The sequence below is a fragment of the Oncorhynchus nerka genome, unplaced genomic scaffold (assembly GCF_034236695.1).
Source record: "Oncorhynchus nerka isolate Pitt River unplaced genomic scaffold, Oner_Uvic_2.0 unplaced_scaffold_1201, whole genome shotgun sequence".
Lineage (NCBI taxonomy): Eukaryota > Metazoa > Chordata > Actinopteri > Salmoniformes > Salmonidae > Oncorhynchus > Oncorhynchus nerka.
Window position 1 is genome coordinate 1 of NW_027040132.1, and position 19,062 is coordinate 19,062.

A 19,062-nucleotide genomic window follows, 5' to 3' on the forward strand; every position below is an offset into this window, starting at 1 on the left:
ATTTCTAAGGACTAGTTAACCAGGGACACCAGTTAACCAGGGACATCGTTGCTGGTTGGCCATTTATTGGGATGAATATTGTCCTGGAGGCAGCTCTACTAGCTGGCTCAGCCACACATCCTGATTTTAATCACACTGCTAACACTATGCGTAATCTTAAACAAGCTCATTTTAGTTTTCATACGTTTTGTTTACAGTTTAGCCGTTTTTTACTTTGCGGCTGGCCCATCTAGCGGAAAGCTCTCCTCTCTTTCTCCAGGACAATCCCAATAAACACCTTTTGTTCTGGGGTGTTTCTGAAGTGAATGACCAGACCAGATGTTTGGTATGTTGAGTTGAACATAAACCATTGAAGAGAGTTCTTCTGTTCCCTACATCTAATCCCCACATCCAACTCCACAGTCACTCACAGTCTAACATCCATATTAATTTATTTTATTTGGCAATTCAAAGAAATATACATCTTAGTTCATCAAAATAGTTGCAATAAAAATGTTTATAAAAACTCTGCCATAAAGTTGTTACAGTCCATGTAGCTGAACAAACAGGCAATATGAGGAGAAACATAGTCAGGTTTTTAAAGCACATACAACAGATTACATTCTGGCAGATTTGAAGGCGTTTTGCTTCTACAGTGATGAAACGATACACTGATTACATTGTTACACAGCCAGAAACCTCAGCACAGCTCCACACATTCACAGGAGACTGAGTTTCCATCCAGGGTAGAGCCTGACTGGCTGGCTGGTTGGCTGGCTGGCTGGCTGGTTGGCTGCCAGCCTAAAACTGACAACTATCTCGAATGGCAGTACAAACCTAGTGAGCATTTAACATCTATTGAGGAGAGACACACAGATAAGTTAAGTGCACGGAATGGCAGAGTCTACATGATGTCACGGGACCTCCTGATGGCACAGCACAGCAGCATGCTGAAGATCATCCCAAAGATCTGGACAGAAGAGAAACGACATATCATTAGAGGACAAGAGGAAGGAGAGGACAGAGGAGAGAGAGGGAGAGGGGTGGAGGAGAGAGGAAGGAGAGGAGAGAGGAGTGAAGGACAGATAGAAAAAAGAGGAGTGAATGACAGCGAGACAGGAGAGAGAGTTGATTGGCTGTTCTCACCATGAGGACTCCAATTCCGATGCCCACTCCTCCAATGATATGGAGTTTAGAGTTGAACACCTCATCAATGGCCGCTGGGCAACTCTGACAGAACAACACACTGAGATTACACACTGCTACAACACTTTTACCCTGTAATATACACCTCTACCCTGTAATATACACCTCTACCCTATAATATACACCTCTACCCTGTAATATACACCTCTACCCTATAATATACACCTCTACCCTGTAATATACACCTCTACCCTGTAATATACACCTCTACCCTATAATATACACCTCTACCCTGTAATATACACCTCTACCCTATAATATACACCTCTACCCTGTAATATACACCTCTACCCTATAATATACACCTCTACCCTGTAATATACACCTCTACCCTATAATATACACCTCTACCCTGTAATATACACCTCTACCCTATAATATACACCTCTACCCTATAATATACACCTATAATATACACCTCTACCCTATAATATACACTCTACCCTATAATATACACCTCTACCCTATAATATACACCTCTACCCTATAATATACACCTCTACCCTATAATATACACCTCTACCCTATAATATACACCTCTACCCTATAATATACACCTCTACCCTATAATATACACCTCTACCCTATAATATACACCTCTACCCTATAATATACACCTCCTACCCTATAATATACACCTCTACCCTATAATATACACCTCTACCCTATAATATACACCTCTACCCTATAATATACACCTACCCTACCCTATAATATACACCTCCTACCCTGTAATATACACCTCTACCCTATAATATACACCTCTACCCTATAATATACACCTCTACCCTGTAATATACACCTCTACCCTGTAATATACACCTCTACCCTATAATATACACCTCTACCCTGTAATATACACCTCTACCCTATAATATACACCTCCACCCTATAATATACACCTCTACCCTATAATATACACCTATAATATCTACCCTATAATATACACCTCTACCCTATAATATACACCTCTACCCTATAATATACACCTCTACCCTATAATATACACCTCTACCCTATAATATACACCTCTACCCTGTAATATACACCTCTACCCTATAATATACACCTCTACCCTATAATATACACCTCTACCCTATAATATACACCTCTACCCTATAATATACACCTCTACCCTATAATATACACCTCTACCCTATAATATACACCTCTACCCTATAATATACACCTCTACCCTATAATATACACCTCTACCCTATAATATACACCTCTACCCTATAATATACACCTCTACCCTATAATATACACCTCTACCCTATAATATACACCTCTACCCTATAATATACACCTCTACCCTATAATATACACCTATAATATACACCCTGTAATATACACCTCTACCCTATAATATACACCTCTACCCTATAATATACACCTCTACCCTATAATATACACACCCTATAATATACACCTCTACCCTATAATATACACCTCTACCCTATAATATACACCTCTACCCTATAATATACACTCTACCCTATAATATACACCTCTACCCTATAATATACACCTCTACCCTATAATATACACCTCTACCCTGTAATATACACCTCTACCCTGTAATATACACCTCTACCCTATAATATACACCTCTACCCTATAATATACACCTCTACCCTATAATATACACCTCTACCCTATAATATACACCTCTACCCTATAATATACACCTCTACCCTAATAATATACACCTCTACCCTATAATATACACCTCTACCCTATAATATACACCTCTACCCTATAATATACACCTCCTACCCTATAATATACACCTCTACCCTATAATATACACCTCTACCCTGTAATATACACCTCTACCCTATAATATACACCTCTACCCTGTAATATACACCTCTACCCTATAATATACACCTCTACCCTGTAATATACCCACCTCTACCCTGTAATATACACCTCTACCCTGTAATATACACCTCTACCCTGTAATATACACCTCTACCCTATAATATACACCTCTACCCTATAATATACACCTCTACCCTATAATATACACCTCTACCCTATAATATACACCTCTACCCTATAATATACACCTCTACCCTATAATATACACCTCTACCCTATAATATACACCCTATAATATACACCCTATAATATACACCTCTACCCTATAATATACACCTCTACCCTATAATATACACCTACCCTGTAATATACCCTATAATATACACCTCTACCCTATAATATACACCTCTACCCTGTAATATACACCTCTACCCTGTAATATACACCTCTACCCTATAATATACACCTCTACCCTATAATATACACCTCTACCCTATAATATACACCTCTACCCTATAATATACTACCCTGTAATATACACCTCTACCCTGTAATATACACCTCTACCCTATAATATACACTTCTACCCTATAATATACACCTCTACCCTACCCTGTAATATACACCTCTACCCTATAATATACACCTCTACCCTATAATATACACCTCTACCCTATAATATACACCTCCTACCCTATAATATACACCTCTACCCTATAATATACACCTCTACCCTGTAATATACACCCTACCCTACCCTGTAATATACACCTCTACCCTGTAATATACACCTCTACCCTATAATATACACCTCTACCCTATAATATACACCTCTAACCTATTATATACACCTCTACCCTGTAATATACACCTCTACCCTATAATATACACTTCTACCCTGTAATATACACCTCTACCCTGTAATATACACCTCTACCCTGTAATATACACCTCTACCCTATAATATACACCTCTACCCTATAATATACACCTCTACCCTGTAATATACACCTCTACCCTGTAATATACACCTCTACCCTGTAATATACACCTCTACCCTATAATATACACCTCTACCCTGTAATATACACCTCTATAATATACACCCCTACCCTATAATATACACCTCTACCCTATAATATACACCTCTACCCTGTAATATACACCTCACCCTGTAATATACACCTCTACCCTGTAATATACACTACCCTATAATATACACCTCCACCCTATAATATACACCTCTACCCTGTAATATACACCTCTACCCTATAATATACACCTCTACCCTATAATATACCCTATAATATACACCTCTACCCTATAATATACACCTCTACCCTGTAATATACACCTCCACCCTGTAATATACACCTCTACCCTGTAATATATACCCTGTAATATACACCTCTACCCTAATAATATACACCTACACCCTATAATATACACCTCTACCCTGTAATATACACCTCTACCCTGTAATATACACCTACCTCTGTATATACACCTATAATATACACCTCTACCCTGTAATATACACCTCTACCCTATAATATACACCCTATAATATCTTACCCACCCTATAATATACACTATAATATACTCTACCCTGTAATATACACCTCTACCCTGTAATATACACCTCTACCCTATAATATACACTTCTACCCTGTAATATACACCTCTACCCTATAATATACACCTCTACCCTATAATATACACCTCTACCCTGTAATATACACCTCTACCCTATAATATACACCTCTACCCTATAATATACACTCCACCCTATAATATACACTCTACCCTGTAATATACACCTCTACCCTGTAATATACACCTCTACCCTATAATATACACTCTACCCTATAATATACACCCTATAATATACACCTCTACCCTGTAATATACACCTCTACCCTATAATATACACCTCTACCCTGTAATATACACCTCCACCCTATAATATACACTCTACCCTGTATAATATACACCTCTACCCTGTAATATATACCCTATAATATACACCTCTACCCTATAATATACACCTCTACCCTATAATATACACCTCCACCCTATAATATACACCTCTACCCTGTAATATACACCTCTACCCTATAATATACACCTCTACCCTATAATATACACCTCTACCCTGTAATATACACCTCTACCTATAATATACACCTCTACCCTGTAATATACACCTCTACCCTATAATATACACCTCTACCCTATAATATACACCTCTACCCTATAATATACACCTCTACCCTATAATATACACCTCTACCCTATAATATACACCTCTACCCTGTAATATACACCTCTACCCTATAATATACACCTCTACCCTATAATATACACCTCTACCCTATAATATACACCTCTACCCTATAATATACACCTCTACCCTGTAATATACACCTCTACCCTATAATATACACCTCTACCCTATAATATACACCTCTACCCTGTAATATACACTCTACCCTGTAATATACACCTCTACCCTATAATATACACCTCTACCCTATAATATACCTCTACCCTATAATATACACCTCTACCCTATAATATACACCTCTACCCTATAATATACACCTCTACCCTATAATATACACCTCTACCCTGTAATATACACCTACCCTATAATATACCTACCCTATAATATACACCTCTACCCTATAATATACACCTCTACCCTATAATATACACCTCTACCCTATAATATACACCTCTACCCTATAATATACACCTACCCTGTAATATACATTTCTACCCTGTAATATACACCTCTACCCTATAATATACACCTCTACCCTATAATATACACCTCTACCCTATAATATACACCTCTACCCTATAATATACACCTCTACCCTATAATATACACCTCTACCCTATAATATACACCTCCACCCTATAATATACACCTCTACCCTATAATATACACCTCTACCCTATAATATACACTCTACCCTATAATATACACCTCTACCCTATAATATACACCTCTACCCTATAATATACACCTCTACCCTATAATATACACCTCTACCCTATAATATACACCTCTACCCTATAATATACACCTCTACCCTATAATATACACCTCTACCCTATAATATACACCTCTACCCTATAATATACACCTCTACCCTGTAATATACACCTCTACCCTATAATATACACCCTTACCCTGTAATATACACCCTACCCTGTAATATACATCTACCCTGTAATATACACCTCTACCCTGTAATATACACCTCTACCCTATAATATACACCTCTACCCTATAATATACACCTCTACCCTATAATATACACTCTACCCTGTAATATACACCTCTACCCTGTAATATACACCTCTACCCTGTAATATACACCTCTACCCTGTAATATACACCTCTACCCTATAATATACACCTCTACCCTGTAATATACACCTCTACCCTATAATATACACCTCTACCCTATAATATACACCTCTACCCTATAATATACACCTCTACCCTATAATATACACCTCTACCCTATAATATACACCTCTACCCTGTAATATACACCTCTACCCTGTAATATACACCTCTACCCTATAATATACACCTCTACCCTATAATATACACCTCTACCCTGTAATATACTCTACCCTGTAATATACACCTCTACCCTATAATATACACCTCTACCCTATAATATACACCTCTACCCTGTACCCTGTAATATACACCTCCACCCTATAATATACACCTCTACCCTATAATATACACCTATAATATCTACCCTATAATATACACTCTACCCTATAATATACACCTCTACCCTATAATATACACCTCTACCCTGTAATATACACCTCTACCCTATAATATACACCCTCTACCCTATAATATACACCTCTACCCTATAATATACACCTCTACCCTATAATATACACCTCTACCCTATAATATACACCTCTACCCTATAATATACACTTCTACCCTGTAATATACACCTCTACCCTGTAATATACACCTCTACCCTGTAATATACACCTCTACCCTATAATATACACCTCCACCCTATAATATACACCTCTACCCTATAATATACACTTCCACCCTATAATATACCCTACCCCTATAATATACACCTCTACCCTATAATATACACCTCTACCCTGTAATATACACCTCTACCCTATAATATACACCTCTACCCTATAATATACACCTCTACCCTATAATATACACCTCTACCCTATAATATACACCTCTACCCTGTAATATACACCTCTACCCTATAATATACACTCTACCCTATAATATACACCTCTACCCTATAATATACACCTCTACCCTATAATATACACCTCTACCCTGTAATATACACCTCTACCCTATAATATACACCTCTACCCTATAATATACACCTCTACCCTATAATATACACCCTACCCTATAATATACACCTCTACCCTATAATATACACACCTCTACCCTGTAATATACACCTCTACCCTATAATATACACCTCTACCCTATAATATACACTATAATATACACCTCTACCCTATAATATACACCTCTACCCTGTAATATACACCTCTACCCTATAATATACACCTCTACCCTATAATATACACCTCTACCCTATAATATACACCTCTACCCTATAATATACACCTCTACCCTATAATATACACCTCCACCCTATAATATACACTTCTACCCTATAATATACACCTCTACCCTGTAATATACACCTCTACCCTGTAATATACACCTCCACCCTATAATATACACCTCTACCCTGTAATATACACCTCTACCCTATAATATACACTTCTACCCTATAATATACACCTCTACCCTATAATATACACCTACCCTATAATATACACCTCTACCCTATAATATACACCTCTACCCTGTAATATACACCTCTACCCTATAATATACACCTCTACCCTATAATATACACCTCTACCCTATAATATACACTCTACCCTATAATATACACCCTACCCTATAATATACACCTCTACCCTATAATATACACCTCTACCCTGTAATATACACCTCTACCCTATAATATACACCTCTACCCTATAATATACACCTCTACCCTATAATATACACCTCTACCCTATAATATACACCTCTACCCTATAATATACACCTCTACCCTATAATATACACTCTACCCTGTAATATACACCCTATAATATACACTCTCTACCCTACCCTATAATATACACTTCTACCCTGTAATATACACCTCTACCCTATAATATACACCTCTACCCTATAATATACACCTCTACCCTATAATATACACCTCTACCCTATAATATACACTTCTACCCTATAATATACACCTCTACCCTATAATATACACCTCTACCCTATAATATACACCTCTACCCTATAATATACACCTCTACCCTATAATATACACCTCTACCCTATAATATACACCTCTACCCTATAATATACACCTCTACCCTATAATATACACCTCTACCCTATAATATACACCTCTACCCTATAATATACACCTCTACCCTATAATATACACCTCTACCCTGTAATATACACTCTACCCTATAATATACACCTCTACCCTATAATATACACCTCTACCCTATAATATACACCTCTACCCTATAATATACACCTCTACCCTATAATATACACCTCTACCCTATAATATACACTCTACCCTATAATATACACCTCTACCCTATAATATACACCTCTACCCTATAATATACACCTCTACCCTATAATATACACTCTACCCTATAATATACACCTCTACCCTATAATATACACCTCTACCCTATAATATACACCTCTACCCTATAATATACACCCTATAATATACCCTATAATATACACCTAACCCTATAATATACACCTCCACCCTATAATATACACCTCTACCCTATAATATACACCTCACCCTATAATATACACCTCTACCCTATAATATACACCTCTACCCTATAATATACACCTCTACCCTATAATATACACCTCTACCCTGTAATATAATATAATATACACCTCTACCCTATAATATACACCTCTACCCTGTAATATACACCTCTACCCTATAATATACACCCTATAATATACACCTCTACCCTATAATATACACTCTACCCTATAATATACACCTCTACCCTATAATATACACCTCTACCCTATAATATACACCTCTACCCTATAATATACACCTCTACCCTGTAATATACACCTCTACCCTATAATATACACCTCTACCCTATAATATACACCTCAAATCATAATCAAATACACCTCTATAATATGTCTACCCTATAATATACACCTCTACAGATGTAATATACACCTCTACCCTGTAATATACACCTCTTGTGCTTACCCTAGTTACACCCCACCCTATAATATACACCCTACCCTATAATATACATACCCTATAATATACACCTCTACCTGTAATATACACACCCTATAAATACACCTCTACCCTGTAATATACACACCCTGTAATATACATACCCTATAATATACATGTACATAATATACACCTGACCCTGTAATATACACTTCTGTAATATACACCTCCACCCTAGCTACCCTGTAATATACAGTACCCTGTAATATACATACCCTATAATATACAGTATGTAATATACACCTCTACCCTATAATATACACTCCACCCTATAATATACACCTCTACCCTGTAATATACACCTCTGTAATATACACCTCTTACCCTATAATATACACCTCTACCCTATAATATACACCTTCTACCCTGTAATATACACCTCTACCCTATAATATACACCTCCACCCTATAATATACACCTCTACCCTATAATATACACCTCCACCCTATAATATACACCTCTACCCTGTAATATACATTGTTATACAACCCTATAATATTCTACCCTGTAATATACACCTCTACCCTATAATATACACCTCTATTATAATATACACCTCTAGTAATATACACTCTACCCTATAATATACACCTCTACCCTGTAATATTGGCAGTAATATACAGCCACCCTATAATATACACTCTACCCTGTAATATACACCTCTACCCTATAATATACACTTCTACCCTATAATATACCTTATAATATACACCTTACCCTGTAATATACTCTCACCTCCCTGTAATATACACCTCTACCCTATAATGACACCTCACCCTATAATATACACTTCTACCCTGAATATACACCTCTACCCGGTAATATATCTACCCTGTAATATACACCTCTACCCTCACCTCTACCCTATAATATACCTCTACCCTGTAATATACACCTCTACCCTGTAATATACACTCTACCATATACACCTCTACCCTATAATATACCTCTACCCTATAATATACAGTTCTACCCTGATAATATACACACCTACCCATAATATACCCTATAATATACCTACCCTATAATATACACTTGAGGGCTACCCTATAATATACAGCCCTACCCAGTAATATACACCTCGACCCTTAATATACACCTCTACCCATCTACCCTAATATACAGTCCACCCTATAATATACACCTCTACCCTATAATATACACTCTACCCTATAATATACACCTCTACCCTATAATATACACCTTCCTGTAATATACACCTCTACCCTATAATATACACCTCCACCCTATAATATACACCTCTACCTATAATATACACTTCTACCTGTAATATACACCTCTCACCCTATAATATACACCTCTACCCTGTAATATACACTCCACCCTGTAATATACACCCTACCCTACTTATACACTCTACCCTGTAATAATGCACCCTATAATATACACTCTACCCTATAATATGTCTACCCTATAATATACACCTCTACCCTATAATATACACCTCTACCCTATAATATACACCTCTACCCTGTAATATACACCTCTACCCTACCCTGTAATATACCTATAATATACACCTCTACCCTATAATATACACCTTCCTATAATATACACCTCTACCCTATAATATACACCTCTACCCTATAATATACACCTCTACCCTATAATATACACCTCTACCCTGTAATATACACCTCTACCCTGTAATATACACCTACCCTGTAATATACACCTCTACCCTATAATATACACCCTATTATACCCTATAATATACACCTCTACCCTATAATGGATACACCTACCCTATGTACCCTATAATATACAGGGACCCTGTAATATAGGGCTCTACCCTATAATATACACCTCTACCCTATAATATACACCTCTACCCTATAATATACACCTCTACCCTATAATATACACCTCTACCCTATAATATACACCTCTACCCTATAATATACACCTCTACCCTATAATATACACCTCTACCCTATAATATACACCTGTAATATACACCCTATAATATACACCTCTACCCTATAATATACACCTCTACCCTATAATATACACCTCTACCCTATAATATACACCTCTACCCTATAATATACACCTCTACCCTATAATATACACCTCTACCCTACCCTATAATATACACCCCTACCCTATAATATACACACCTATACACTTCCTGTAATATACACCTCTACCCTATAATATACACCTCTACCCTGTAATATACACCTCTACCCTATAATATACACCTCCACCCTATAATATACACCTCTACCCTATAATATACACCTCTACCCTGTAATATACACCTCTACCCTATAAATACATACCCTGTAATATACACCTCTACCCTGTAATATACACCTCTACCCTATAATATACACCTCTACCCTATAATATACACCTCTACCCTATAATATACACCTCTACCCTATAATATACACCTCTACCCTATAATATACACCTCTACCCTATAATATACACCTCTACCCTATAATATACACCTCTACCCTATAATATACACCTCTACCCTATAATATACACCTCTACCCTATAATATACACCTCTACCCTATAATATACACCTCTACCCTATAATATACACCTCACCCTATAATATACACCTCCCCTATAATATACACCTCTACCCTATAATATACACCTCTACCCTATAATATACACCTCTACCCTATAATATACACCTCTACCCTATAATATACACCTCTACCCTATAATATACACCTCTACCCTATAATATACACCTCTACCCTATAATATACACCTCTACCCTATAATATACACCTCTACCCTATAATATACACCCTACCCTATAATATACACCTCTACCCTGTAATATACACCTCTACCCTATAATATACACCTCTACCCTATAATATACACCTCTACCCTATAATATACACCTCTACCCTATAATATACACCTCTACCCTATAATATACACCTCTACCCTATAATATACACCTCTACCCTATAATATACACCTCTACCCTATAATATACACTTCTACCCTATAATATACACCTCTACCCTGTAATATACACTCTACCCTATAATATACACCTCTACCCTATAATATACACCTCTACCCTAACCCTCTATAATATACACCTCTACCCTATAATATACACCTCTACCCTATAATATACACCTACCCTATAATACTCTACCCTATAATATACACCTCTACCCTATAATATACACCTCTACCCTATAATATACACCTCTACCCTGTAATATACACTACCCTATAATATACACCCTATAATATACACCTCTACCCTATAATATAATATACCCTATAATATACACCTCTACCCTATAATATACACCTCTACCCTATAATATACACCTCTACCCTATAATATACACTACCCTATAATATACACCCTACCCTATAATATACACCTCTACCCTATAATATACACCTCTACCCTATAATATACACCTCTACCCTATAATATACACCCTACACCTCTACCCTATAATATACACCTCTACCCTATAATATACACCTCTACCCTATAATATACACCTCTACCCTATAATATACACCTCTACCCTATAATATACACCTCTACCCTATAATATACACCTCTACCCTATAATATACACCTCTACCCTATAATATACACCTCTACCCTATAATATACACCTCTACCCTATAATATACACCTCTACCCTATAATATACACCTCTACCCTGTAATATACACCTACCCTATAATATACACCCTATAATATACACCTCTACCCTATAATATACACCTCTACCCTATAATATACACCTCTACCCTATAATATACACCTCTACCCTATAATATACACTCTACCCTGTAATATACACCTCTACCCTATAATATACACTCTACCCTATAATATACACCTCTACCCTATAATATACACCTCTACCCTATAATATACACCTCTACCTATAATATACACCTCTACCCTATAATATACACCTCTACCCTATAATATACACCTCTACCCTATAATATAATATACACCTCTACCTCCCTATAATATATACCCTATAATATACACCTCTACCCTATAATATACACTCTACCCTATAATATACACACCTCTACCCTATAATATACACCTACCCTACCCTATAATATACACCTCTACCCTATAATATACACCTATAATATACACTACCCTATAATATACACCTCTACCCTATAATATACACCTCTACCCTATAATATACACCTCTACCCTATAATATACACCTCTACCCCCTACCCTATAATATACACCTCTACCCTATAATATACACCTCTACCCTATAATATACACCTCTACCCTATAATATACACCTCTACCCTATAATATACACCTCTACCCTATAATATACACCTCTACCCTATAATATACACCTCTACCCTATAATATACACCTCTACCCTATAATATACACCTCTACCCTATAATATACACCTCTACCCTATAATATACACCTCTACCCTATAATATACACCTCTACCCTATAATATACACCTCTACCCTATAATATACACCTCTACCCTATAATATACCCTATAATATACACCTCTACTACCCTATAATATACACCTCTACCCTATAATATACACCTCTACCCTATAATATACACCCTACCCTATAATATACACCTCTACCCTATAATATACACCTCTACCCTACCCTATAATATACACTTCTACCCTATAATATACACTGTAATATACCTCTACCCTATAATATACACCTCTACCCTGTAATATACACTCTACCCTATAATATACACCTCTACCCTATAATATACACCTCTACCCTATAATATACACCTCTACCCTATAATATACACCTCTACCCTATAATATACACCTCTACCCTATAATATACACCTCTACCCTATAATATACACCTCTACCCTATAATATACACCTCTACCCTATAATATACACCTACCCTACCCTGTAATATACACCTCTACCCTATAATATACACCTCTACCCTATAATATACACCTCTACCCTATAATATACACCTCTACCCTATAATATACACCTCTACCCTATAATATACACCTCTACCCTATAATATACACCTCTACCCTATAATATACACTTCTACCCTGTAATATACACCTCTACCCTATAATATACACCTCTACCCTATAATATACACCTCTACCCTATAATATACACTCTACCCTATAATATACACCTCTACCCTATAATATACACCTCTACCCTATAATATACACCTCTACCCTATAATATACACCTCTACCCTATAATATACACCTCTACCCTATAATATACACCTCTACCCTATAATATACACCTCTACCCTATAATATACACCTCTACCCTATAATATACATAATATACCTCTACCCTGTAATATACACCTCTACCCTATAATATACACCTCTACCCTATAATATACACCTCTACCCTATAATATACACCTCTACCCTATAATATACACCTCTACCCTATAATATACACCTCTACCCTGTAATATACACCTCTACCCTATAATATACACCTGTAATCTACCCTATAATATACACCTCTACCCTATAATATACACCTACACCTACCCTATAATATACACCTCTACCCTATAATATACACCTCTACCCTATAATATACACCTCTACCCTATAATATACACCTCTACCCTATAATATACACCTCTACCCTATAATATACACCTCTACCCTGTAATATACACCTCTACCCTATAATATACACCTCTACCCTATAATATACACCTCTACCCTATAATATACACCTCTACCCTATAATATACACCTCTACCCTATAATATACACCTCTACCCTGTAATATACACTACCCTATAATATACACCTACCCTATAATATACACCTCTACCCTATAATATACACCTCTACCCTATAATATACACTCTACCCTACCCTATAATATACACCTCTACCCTGTAATATACACCTCTACCCTATAATATACACCTCTACCCTATAATATACACCTCTACCCTATAATATACACCTCTACCCTATAATATACACCTCTACCCTATAATATACACCTCTACCCTATAATATACACCTCTACCCTATAATATACACCTCTACCCTATAATATACACCTCTACCCTATAATATACACCTCTACCCTATAATATACACCTCTACCCTATAATATACACCTCTACCCTATAATATACACCTCTACCCTATAATATACACCTCTACCCTATAATATACACCTCTACCCTATAATATACACTTCTACCCTATAATATACACCTCTACCCTGTAATATACACCTCTACCCTGTAATATACACCACCCTATAATATACTACCCTGTAATATACACCTCCACCCTATAATATACCCTATAATATACACCTCTACCCTGTAATATACACTCTCTACCCTATAATATACACCTCTCTACCTATAATATAATATACACCTCTACCCTATAATATACACCTCTACCCTATAATATACACCTCTACCCTGTAATATACACCTCCACCCTATAATATACACCTCTACCCTGTAATATACACCTCTACCCTATAATATACACCTCCACCCTATAATATACACCTCTACCCTGTAATATACACCTCTACCCTGTAATATACACCTCTACCCTATAATATACACCTCTACCCTGTAATATACACCTCTACCCTATAATATACACCTCTACCCTATAATATACACCTCTACCCTATAATATACACCTCCACCCTATAATATACACCTCTACCCTGTAATATACACCTCCACCCTATAATATACACCTCTACCCTATAATATACACCTCTACCCTATAATATACACCTCTACCCTGTAATATACACCTCTACCCTATAATATACACCTCTACCCTATAATATACACCTCTACCCTGTAATATACACCTCCTACCCTATAATATACACCTCTACCCCTCTACCCTATAATATACACCTCTACCCTATAATATACACCTAATATACACCCTATAATATACACCTCTACCCTATAATATACACCTCTACCCTATAATATACACCTCTACCCTATAATATACACCTCTACCCTATAATATACACCTCTACCCTATAATATACACCTCTACCCTATAATATACACCTCTACCCTATAATATACACCTCTACCCTATAATATACACCTCTACCCTATAATATACACCTCTACCCTATAATATACACCTCTACCCTATAATATACACCTACCCTACCCTATAATATACACCTCTACCCTATAATATACACCCTACACCTCTATAATATACACCTCTACCCTATAATATACACCTCTACCTACCCTATAATATACACTTCTACCCTGTAATATACACCCCTCTACCCTATAATATACACCTCTATAATACCCTATAATATACACCTCTACCCTATAATATACACCTCTACCCTATAATATACACCTCTACCCTATAATATACCCTATAATATACACTCACCTATAATACCCTATAATATACACCTCTACCCTATAATATACACCTCTACCCTATAATATACACCTCTACCCTATAATATACACCTCTACCCTATAATATACACCTCTACCCTATAATATACACCTCTACCCTATAATATACACCTCTACCCTATAATATACACCTCTACCCTATAATATACACCTCTACCCTATAATATACACCTCTACCCTATAATATACACCTCTACCCTATAATATACACCTCTACCCTATAATATACACCCTACCCTATAATATACACCTCTACCCTATAATATACACCTCTACCCTATAATATACACTTCTACCCTATAATATACACCTCTACCCTATAATATACACCTCTACCCTATAATATACACCTCTACCCTATAATATACACCTCCTATAATATACCCTATAATATACACCTCTACCCTATAATATACACCTCTACCCTATAATATACACCTCTACCCTATAATATACACCTCTACCCTATAATATACACCTCTACCCTATAATATACACCCTATAATATACTCTACCCTATAATATACACCTCTACCCTATAATATACACCTCTACCCTATAATATACACCTCTACCCTATAATATACACCTCTACCCTATAATATACACCTCTACCCTATAATATACACCTCTACCCTATAATATACACTTCTACCCTATAATATACACCTCTACCCTATAATATACACCTCTACCCTATAATATACACCTCTACCCCTATAATATACACCTCTACCCTGTAATATACACCTCTACCCTATAATATACACCTCTACCCTATAATATACACCTCTACCCTATAATATACACCTCTACCCTATAATATACACCTCTACCCTATAATATACACCTCTACCCTATAATATACACCTCTACCCTATAATATACACCTCTACCCTATAATATACACCTACCCTACACCCTGTAATATACACTTCTACCCTATAATATACACCTCTACCCTGTAATATACACCTATAATATACACTTCTACCCTATAATATACACTTCTACCCTATAATATACACCTCTACCCTATAATATACACCTCTACCCTATAATATACACCTCTACCCTATAATATACACTCTACCCTATAATATACCTCTACCCTATAATATACACTCTACACCCTGTAATATACACCTCTACCCTATAATATACACCTCTACCCTATAATATACACCTCTACCCTATAATATACACCTCTACCCTATAATATACACCTCTACCCTATAATATACACCTCTACCCTATAATATACACTCTACCCTATAATATACACCTCTACCCTATAATATACACCTCTACCCTGTAATATACACCTCTACCCTATAATATACACCTCTACCCTATAATATACACTACCCTATAATATACTACCCTATAATATACACCTACCCTACCCTATAATATACACCTCTACCCTATAATATACACCCTATAATATACACCTCTACCCTATAATATACACCTCTACCCTATAATATACACCTCTACCCTATAATATACACCTCTACCCTATAATATACACACCTCTACCCTGTAATATACACCTCTACCCTATAATATACACCTCTACCCTATAATATACACCTCTACCCTAATATACCCTATAATATACACCTCCACCCTATAATATACACCTCTACCCTATAATATACACCTCTACCCTATAATATACACCTCTACCCTATAATATACACCTATAATATCTACCCTATAATATACACCTCTACCCTATAATATACACCTCTACCCTGTAATATACACCTCTACCCTATAATATACACCTCTACCCTATAATATACACCTCTACCCTATAATATACACCTCTACCCTATAATATACACCTCTACCCTATAATATACACCTCTACCCTATAATATACACCTCTACCCTATAATATACACCTCTACCCTATAATATACACCTCTACCCTATAATATACACCTCTACCCTATAATATACCTCTACCCTATAATATACACCTCTACCCTATAATATACACCTCTACCCTATAATATACACACCCTATAATATACACCTCTACCCTATAATATACACCTCTACCCTATAATATACACCTCCTGTAACCCTATAATATACACCTCTACCCTATAAT

The 19,062-nt window shown here is 36.1% G+C and overlaps 1 protein-coding gene across 2 annotated transcripts in view; it reads right to left on the reverse strand.

The window, feature by feature from the left end:
* Positions 1–414: 414 nt before the first annotated feature.
* The window catches only part of LOC135569106 (CD9 antigen-like), a 64,813-nt gene continuing 46,165 nt past the window's right edge, over positions 415–19,062 (reverse strand). For both annotated transcript variants that reach the window (XM_065015950.1, XM_065015951.1), the window contains exons 7-8: positions 1,126–1,209; positions 415–949 (exon numbers count right to left, since the gene is read on the reverse strand). In XM_065015950.1, coding sequence (XP_064872022.1) covers positions 884–949; positions 1,126–1,209 — 150 coding nt within the window. In that variant the 3' untranslated portion in view covers positions 415–883. The remainder of the gene's footprint in view (positions 950–1,125; positions 1,210–19,062) is intronic.